General features: G+C 40.4%; 1 protein-coding gene and 1 pseudogene across 1 annotated transcript; both read left to right on the top strand.

Annotated features, from left to right (window-relative positions):
• The first annotated feature begins 706 nt into the window (after nucleotides 1-706).
• LOC125887232 (uncharacterized) lies at nucleotides 707-3,560 on the top strand. Its single transcript, XM_049573902.1, has 2 exons — nucleotides 707-1,916; nucleotides 3,539-3,560. The coding sequence occupies exons 1-2, from the start codon at nucleotides 745-747 to the stop codon at nucleotides 3,558-3,560; spliced, it is 1,194 nt and encodes a 397-aa protein (XP_049429859.1). The 5' UTR covers nucleotides 707-744.
• A 955-nt stretch (nucleotides 3,561-4,515) lies between these two features.
• LOC125887231 (uncharacterized) lies at nucleotides 4,516-8,740 on the top strand (annotated as a pseudogene).
• Nucleotides 8,741-10,099: the final 1,359 nt, after the last annotated feature.

Raw genomic sequence — 10,099 nt, 5'->3', positions numbered from 1 at the left:
AGCAAAAACTCTGAGAATACTCTGAAATATGCTGAAAAAGCGCAAAACTCTGATGAAACAATGAAAAACTCTGAAAAAACCCCTGAACAACCTCTGAAAACCTCTGAACAACCTCTGCCTGTCTCTGATCACTCTCTGCCTCCCTCTGCTCAATCTCTGCCCAACTCTGGCAATGTTCCTGAACAGAATAATCACATGTCTGATATTCCTGTCCATAAGCAGTGTGTTGGAATGCATGTCCCTGCCACCATGACTGAAGCTGTTGAGGTGCCTACTGCTGAATCCAAGCTTGCAGAAAACCATCCTGATGAAAGTGCTCCTGCTGAAACCAGTATGGCCCAAGCACCTGTAAAGTTTTTTGTACAAGGGTCATTCTCACAGCTCCACTACCAATTTGGGGATAATGCAGGTAAACAGTGTGTAGCTAACAGTTTAGCGGCAGTGATGATGAATGAGTTGAAAAGCATAACAACCTGGAGTAATGACAGGGAGAGTAATGATGTTGACACTGTTCTTATTGAAGGCAACAAGTTGTACACTACTCTTAGGGATGGTGGTCAAATAAGTGGGAAAAGTGGATATCTGCTTCTTGAGTTGCCAAATGCATATGTGATGAAAGATGCACACTTCTCAATAAATTGTGGTCCAGCTTTCAGTGGTGCAGTTGGTGTTTTTGATGAGCCTGATGATTCAGATATGAGAGATATTAATGTACCACTGGACATAGCAATCCAAAGAGCATTGATGGATCATGATGCCTGCTTTGTCACTTTTGGTAGTAACACCTGTGTGGTTGTCAAGCAGTGTGGCCATTTTGCTGTATTTGATCCTCACAAACGCAACAGTCAAGGTCATGTGGATGGAAAGACAGGTAAAGCTGTGGTTGTTTATCACTCTGACTACAGAGCGCTGTATGAGCACCTGGAGAAGCTGGCCCAACAACTGCTTCCTTATTTCCGCACACTTGAAGACATGCCATTTGAGGTCAGAGGAGTCACGGTGAGAATCACTGGCGACAAGGTGCAACATTGCGACATGCCAACCACAAAGGAAGACAATGTAAAAGACAGCAATGTCAACAAAAGCCAAATACAGAGACCACTTTACAGTGCTGTGTTGAAGGGAGAACATACCAGTAAGAGACCAGCTACATGCACCAACTCCTTGTATGAACATGTGACCAAAAAGAAGAGAGATTCCTTTGAAGTAAGTAATTCCGATGTGCAGACAATTGCAAACAGCCCACAACCAGTAAGTGCTATGAACACATCACATGGCAATGACACTGATAAAAATACAGATGTTGAGATAACAAATGTATCCAAGATGTCATTTCCATACAAGCCACTGAGTGCAGTGACAAAAGGAAGACTTTGTTCACAGATGGGTGTGAGAAGTGAGAATACAAAGCAGCTGCCACCTCAGGAAATGCCAGCTATGGGAAGAGTCTGTGAAACTAAATCAATTGCAGGTGATGGCAATTGTTTCTTTCGAGCTTTATCCTATGCCATTTCAGGAAGTGAGAATGGACACATGAAATTGCGCCGGGGAATCGTTGAGCACCTGGAAACACTGCAGGTTGACATATACACATTTAATGCAGACAGATGGAATCATTACCCATGCATTCACATACCAGGTAACCATCAAGCAGGAAACAGAAGTGCTGAGGCCATTTACCTGAATCACAAGGATGGGAATCATTACGATGTTGTGACATGTGTAAAGGATGCACACAATGACTCCATATGTGCCTCATTTGACAAACAGGGCGGTCAAGATGAACAAAGTTCAGATGGAAATACAAAGAAGGAACATTATCATGCAGATCGTTGGTCAAGAAAGAGGAAGTTGAAGGCTTTGGAGGAAACCTATGCAGCGAAGAAAGAGGAGATTTCACAGAAGAGAAAAGCAATGTATGTCACAACAAAAGCTAATCATCTAGAAAGAGAAAGAGAAAAATATGCAACAAATGAGCAATACAGAAATTCCACTAGGAATGCAAGTCACAAAAAGTACTATACAGACTTGGAGTATAAACACCATACTTGCGAGCGTAGTAAGAAAAGATATGCTTCTAACGAAGTGTTTCAACAGCATGTTCGTGACCACAGTAAGAAAAAATATGCTTCTGACCATGTGTTTCAACAGCATGTTCATGACCACAGTAAGAAAAAATATGCTTCTGACCATGTGTTTCAACAGCATGTTCGTGACCACAGTAAGAAAAAATATGCTTCTGACCCAGTGTTTCAGCAAAGTGTTCGTGACCACAGTAAGGAAAAATATGCTTCTGACCCAGTGTTTCAGCAAAGTGTTCGTGACCACAGTAAGGAAAAATATGCTTCTGACCCAGTGTTTCAGCAAAGTGTTCGTGACCACAGTAAGGAAAAATATGCTTCTGACCCAGTGTTTCAGCAAAGTGTTCGTGACCGGAGTAAAAACAGATATGCAAATACACCAGATCTGAAGAAACGATTATGTGAGGCAACAATGCAGAAGTATCACACTGATGAAAAATTCAGAGATGCAATTAAAAGTAAAAAACGTGCCAGTGTTCAAAAGCAAAAGGACAGGAAATTTGACATTACTTGTGTCATAGAGGATTTCCATAAAACAGTAAAGAATGGCCCCGAATATGTCTGCTGTTGTTGCCACAGACTTCTCTTTAGGAACCAAGTCAAAGGCTGTATAAAAAACACATATTCTGCTGTGGGTTCTGATGGCAATACACTTGCTGATAAATGTATAACAAGTACATATTTGCATGTATGTGATAAATTATGTGGAAAAACTTGCAGTTTTCAAGATGAGGCTTTTTCCAAATTGTGGATCTGTCATACATGTGATCGGCATCTTCTCAAGGGCAAAGTGCCTGCCCAGAGTGTTGCTAACAACTTGCATTTGAAACCCATTCCACCTGAGCTAGAATGTCTCAATGAGTTGGAACAACACCTCATTTCTCTGCACATTCCCTTTGTCAGACTCATACCATTGAAGAAGGGAGGCCAGAACTCTGTGCAAGGACCAACTGTGTGTGTGCCATCCAATCTGTCACATGTGACCAGCATCTTGCCAAGGGATGAAAGTGAGGATAAATTGGTGAGGATGAAACTGAAACGTAAATTGACCTACAAAGGACACTATCAAGACATGCATGTGGATACTGCAAAAATCAAAAATGGTCTGAATTATCTAATACTCAACAATACATGGTATAAGGATGTGAGTATCAACCCAAACTGGATCAACACATTAGAGGAAACACAGAATGAAACAATTGAAGATGAGATGACTGAAAGTGATGAAAAAGTTGAAGATGATGATGCACCAGAAATACAAGATTTTTCACACATTAAAGACCAGCATGGGATGTTTGCATCCTCTTGTTTGCAACCTGTGGATTTGGGTCAAGAGATACTAGATCAGCATTTTGATGGCATTTTATCCATTGCCCCAGCAGAAGAGAATTCTCCAATTAGACTGTTGTCTGATGGCACAAATGAACCCAAATGTTTCCCAGTCTTATTTCCCAAAGGAGCACCTACTTGTCACGATGAGCGCCCAGAAAGAATAACTTTATGCAAATATTTCAATCAACGAATACTTAATGCAGATGGTCGTTTTGCTCAAAACACTGACTATTTATTCTATGCTCAATATATGTCAGAACTGAATCAAATACTGTCAAATGTGTCAATAGCACTGAGAAAAGGAACAGACAAAGGTTTGAAGCAAAAGGTTACCACAGACATGCTTACAGACCTGGAATCTTTGAAAAAAATTCTGCATTTTGATGAAGGTTACAAATTTCTCAGGCCTATCAGAGGAACACCTCCATTTTGGCAAGCAGCACAGAAAGATGTGTTTGCAATGATAAGATAGCTTGGTATTCCTACATGGTTCTGTTCATTTAGCTCTGCTGACATGAGATGGCCTGAAATGCTGAATGCTATGCTAAGGCAAGAATGTAAACAAGTGAACCTGGAAGACCTTTCATGGCTAGACAAATGTGCATTATTAAAACACAATCCAGTAACTGCAGCCAGGATGTTTGACTACCGATGGCATTGCTTCCTAAGAGATGTTATCCAGAGCCCTGCAGCACCAATAGGCAAGATCACAGACTACTTTTATCGAGTGGAGTTTCAGATGCGTGGCTCACCCCACATACACGCATTATTTTGGGTTGACAAAGCTCCAAAAATAGACAAAGACTCTGATGCAAAAGTTGTAGAGTTCTGTGATAAATATATCACATGTCAAATGCCATCTGATCCGGACCTGTTGGATTTAATTGATGTGCAGAAACATAGTGAATACCATGCAAAATCTTGTGACAAAAACAATGCAAAGAAGAAGAAGAAAGGAGAAATACATTGCAGATTCAACTTTCCAAGACCTGTCTCAGAGCGCACATTTATCACCAGACCAGGTATTGATGCAGAATTTAAGGGACAACAAAAGACTAGCTCTGAAACACGTGAAGGAGAAATTCTTTTCCGCCCAGTTGTCATGGAAACTGAAAACGTTGAGAAACTGTTTGAACAAATGAAAACTGTACTCTCAAACTGTGAACAAAGACAGAAGTTCCACTCTGCTGAGCAATTTTTAAAATACTTTGGCATATCACAAGAATTGTTTCAGAAAGCAAATTGTCAGCTTACCAAATGGACGAGCATCGTACTACAACGGAAACCACAAGATGTTTGGATAAACCAGTACAATCCTGATCTACTTCGTTGCTGGCAAGCAAACATGGACATTCAGTTTGTTGTTGATGCATATTCATGTGTCGTGTACATTATTTCATATGCCCTCAAAAGTGAACGAGAAATGGGACTGCTGCTTGATCAGGCTCAAAAGGAGGCCATGAATGGAAATTTAGAGGCCAAGGAGTCAATGAAAAAAATTGGCACAGTTTTCTTACAAAGCCGACAAGTTTCAGCACAAGAATGTTGTTACAGATTAACGGGCCTACCACTCAAACACTGTTCACGTGGCACACAGTTCATACCAACTGGTGAACATCCTGTCAGAATGAGTGTACCATTGAGTCAACTTAAACAGCAACATGATAACAGTCAGACTGACGACCAGCAGTTGTGGATGAAAAACATTGTGGACCGATACAAAAACAGACCAGACACGCCACCATTTCTAAACATGTGCCTTGCAACATTTGCCTCAGAGTACAGAGTTCTTCCTAAATCACAAATCCCCAAAGGTGATAATAGTAATGTGATCCAGTTGAACAATAACTTTGGCTTTGTTACCAAAAGAACAAATGAAGAGAAACCTGCTGTGATCCGTTATCCAAGATTGTCACCAATGAAGCAGTCTGAAGCCTACCACCACAGCATACTGCAACTATTTTTGCCCCATTATTTGGACTACCAACTGAAACCTGCACAGTTTGAAACATACAAAGACTTTTATGACCATGGTGCTGTGAACAATGAGAACATTGGAGAATGTCAAATCTATAGTGGGTAGAAACCGTGCTCTGTTTGAGAAAGAAGCTGACCAAATAGATGAAGCGGAAAAGATGTTGAAAGAAAATGGGGAACTGGAAGATGCATGGTCACAGATTTGCCCACAAGCTGAGCTTGAAAGACTGGAATGTCAAAAATTAACAGAGGAAGACACCAATGACACAAATGATGAACAGTGCAGTAATGATAACATCCCAGATCTACAGCCAAATAAACAATCTGTTTACACAGTAGAAGCTAATGGAACTGAAATGACAAGAGTTGATGCTTTACAGTTGTTACGATCTTTGAATGAGGAGCAGTCTGCAGTTTTCTACAAAATTCGACAGTGGTGTTTGCAGAAAGTCAATGGTGAGAATCCTCAGCCCCTAAAAGTATTCATTACCGGTGGAGCAGGAACAGGCAAAAGCCATTTGATCAAGGCTATTTATTATGAGTCAACTAGAATTCTCAAAAGACTCCATCCTGATCAACCAGATGCCACTACTGTTGTACTAACAGCCCCAACGGGTGTAGCTGCCTACAACATAAATGCAAATACTATACATAATACATTTTCAATCGGAACAGACCTGTCCCTACCCATCAAAAACTTGACAGAAGAAAAAATAAACTCTTTGCGTGCAAAACTAGGAAACCTTGAAATATTGATCATCGATGAAATATCTATGGTTGACCACAGACTTTTAACATATGTACATGGAAGATTGAGACAAATCAAGCAACCAGGTAACAACACCGCATTTGCTAAAGTGTGTATTCTTACCGTCGGAGACTTTTATCAGTTGCCCCCAGTGAAAGGTTCTGCTTTGTACAATGACTTCAAGTACATAAACCTATGGGAGGATGAATTCCATATTGCTGAGCTGACTCAAATAGTCAGGCAAAAGGACTCAGACTTTGCTCATGCCTTGAATCGCATACGCACTCATACAAAGGACACACCTCTTCAAGACTGTGATGTTGAAATGCTCAAAAGTTGTGAAACTGGAGAAGACAACGACGCATTGCACATTTATGCTACAAATAAAGAGGTTGATGATTATAACCTGAAACGCTTAAATGTGACCTGTCCAGAGTCTGTCATCATAGAAGCACGTGATTATGAGAGAAATGCTGAGACAGGAAGACTTCAGATAAAGGATGGTCATCATCACAAGGTTTACAATACTTGTCTCCAGAAATATATCCATGTAGGAATAGGAGCTCGTATCATGTTGCTGAAAAACATCGATGTGTCTGATGGACTCGTAAATGGTGCTTTTGGAACTATTGCAAAAATGGTGAATGCCATTCAAGATAGTGAAGACAATGAGCAAAATTTCCCAACTTCCATCCACGTGGCATTTGATGACCCCAGGGTTGGTCAAAAACAGCGGGCAAAAACATGCACCATTGACCCTGAAGGGAGAATGATAACCATCCTAGAACCTGAGAAAGAACATGTTACCTGTAACGGAGGCTTACGCAGACAATATCCAATAAGGTTGGCATGGGCATGCACTATCCACAAAGTACAAGGCTTAACCATTGACAGAGTTGTTGTGTCTCTCAAAAAGATTTTTTCCTCTGGACAAGCATATGTCGCTCTAAGTCGTGTCACAAGTCTAAGTGGCTTAACAATTGAGGACTTTAAAGAATCTGCCATTTATTGCAATGCAAAAGTATCAGAAGCAACTGGCAAAATGCAGCCATTTATACCACGTCTCTCTTCCACCAACACCACACAATCTGCTTTCACCATCATATTGCACAACACTCAAAGTCTTAAAGCTCACTTTCCAGATGTTGAAACTAATACTGTAATGAATAATGCTGATTGCATTTGCCTTACAGAGACATGGTTAGGAGTTGATGACCCACCACAGCAGCCTTGTCTTACAGGCTTCCAGTTCACACATGTTTCTCGAGGTCAAAGTTATGACAACACTCATCCACAATTGCAACACTTGAAACAAGACTCTCATGGTGGAGTTGGAATATATCATTCAGTGACAAAAGATGTTCAAATATGGCCTACAAAGTGCTACAATATTGAATGTCTGATATTTCAAGTGAAGAGCATTAACTTGACTGCTGCTGTTGTTTACAGACCCGCAAGTTATCCTGTTGCCATATTTTGTCAACATCTAAAACAACTGATTGACCTCATTGATCAATGCCCTGGCATGAAAATCATTATGGGAGACTTCAATGAAAATGCACTGGATAATGGTAAGCTGGTGAGATTTTTCTCTTTCTTGCATCAAAAACTATATATTAATTTTTTAATGTAGAAATTGAGCATTATTCTGCTGAAAAAAAATACCTTGGGAGACTCCAATGGACCCCATAAAGACTAGCGACCACTTTGTTGGAGCTAGTGGGGATCCAAATTAAAGATAAATGGAGTCTCCCATTATTTCAATGCAGACATGCTCAGCAATGAAATACACACTGATGTGTACATGTTTTAATACCAAATGACAAAATCAATTTAACTGATCACTTGTACATCCAAGACTGCTGATGCTTCCAGTATATTACACCTACCATGCCCGGGAACATAATGCACTTTTATAGCCTTTCTTTCCACCACTGTTAATATTACCCTTGTTATTGTCATTTTCATATTTGAGGAAGCTTACCACACACACAAGCACACACACACGCACGCATACATACACGTCCTGAACTATCACACTGAGGCAGCATCCCATATCAATCCAGTAACTAGACTACTTCTCCTTCAACAGGTAAACCTCCATCATTTGACTTATCATGTCTTTCTTATTTGTATGACTGGCTGTTAATTCATATAGTACAGTTAACTTGTTTCATGGAAAAACAATCATTCATTCTTTCTTTCTTTCTGTACCTGTTTTGCCTTCTCTTTTATATCATGACATATGACTCAAAATATCTCCTCATTACAATTATTTTCTTACAGAAACCTTAACCTGTGGAGAAGCATCCAATATTCCCCATCAAAAGCTGTGGAACCTACACCTGTTTGAACACCACATCCTAATCCAAAGACTCATATGAAGCTAAAGTTGTCCAGAATACCTTCAATCACAACTTCAAGGCCACATAAAAAGGTAAGTAACTCATTTTAACACACTGATCACATTCACATGCTTTTCATGCTAAATATGCCACTTACAATTTCTAATCCTATGTCCTGTATCTACCTTAAATTGTTTCCATAAATTATAGCCATGTCTGTATCTATTAGGAGCCCAGACATCATCTCCAAATTCATCTGGAACTTCCCTGGGCAAACCGTCAACTATGTACAGAAAGCCCTCCTCGTTACTTACGGCACTTTCATTCTCCTGTTGCACTACAATAATCAACATGTAGGATTTTGCCCTGGCAAAACTACTGGATTGCTTCTTCAATCAGGAAAAGGTGGGCCATGATTGTTGGTAAAAGTTAACCTGTTTACTAACCTTGCCCATAGATGTGCCATAATTACTAATTCTACAAATGTTTTCTGTTTTCTTTCAGACTTTCCCAAGCCAGTGTTATGATGTGCAACATCAGGACTGTGGGCAAAGACAACGGGACTCATGATTACGTTGTCTAGTGTGGTCTACCATGTCTGTGCTCAAAATAATCAAATATCATATATTCAGCACTGGTGACCCTTGACAGGACCCTTTCCTTCAAGAATCATTTAAAAGGAACGGCAGCCAAGGTGAAGTCCTGGAACAACTTGCTCAGCAAGCTTGCTGGTGCAAAATGGGGTATTTCAACCTCCACACTACGAACCTCAGCAATATTGTGTCCCTGTTTGGTCCAGGTCATACACCATGTGGACACCCAGCTTAACACAACCATGCAAATGATTACTGGAACAATACGCACAACACCATTCCCTTGGCTCCCCGTTCAATCAAACATTCCACCCCACACATCCGGAGCAGACTCCCACCACCTACCAATCTATGAAGATATCTTCAACCCATCCAGACGGCCTAGAAAAGGAGTGGGTGTCCCAGGAGGTTCCCAATAAACACCCGATGTTAGACCCTTCTCAACAGGTCCCTGACCTCCCAAGGAGACAGTGGTCAACCCTCAACAGGTTGAGGACTGCACATGGCCCCTGCTTGGCCAGCCTTCACAGATGGGGCAGAAGCCCTAACCCATTGTGTGCTTGTGGAAAAGAGCAGACAATGGAACACATCATTGAAGCCGGCCCTCTCCAACGACTGAGGGGAGGATTGGCCACCCTCCACACAGCAGACCAGGAGGCAACTGAAAGACTTTGTATTTCCTAAATAAATAGCACTTTTTTTGGGGACATTGACTCATGACATACAACATCTTGAATGTTTTATTTGAATGCTGAATTTTGTAAGGGGAAAATTTGGATACGCCAGGTTGTATTCACATATATATCTCTCTCTCTCTCTCTCTATATATATAACATCTGTCAAGTAACCATATATGTTCATGCTTAAGGACACACACAAACAACAAAATGTGTGTTTTGGTATTTTTGCAAAAGGTTCTTGTTTATTGATATTATAATGATGACTGCTTTCTTTTTATTATTATTATTAGTTTTATTATTTCATTTTCTTTTTAACAATATGCCAACATTATGTCTGTTTTCG

This window comes from Epinephelus fuscoguttatus, linkage group LG4 (genome assembly GCF_011397635.1).
Source record: "Epinephelus fuscoguttatus linkage group LG4, E.fuscoguttatus.final_Chr_v1".
Lineage (NCBI taxonomy): Eukaryota > Metazoa > Chordata > Actinopteri > Perciformes > Serranidae > Epinephelus > Epinephelus fuscoguttatus.
Note: the sequence above shows the minus strand (reverse complement) of the source record. Positions and strands in the feature narration are given on the sequence as shown.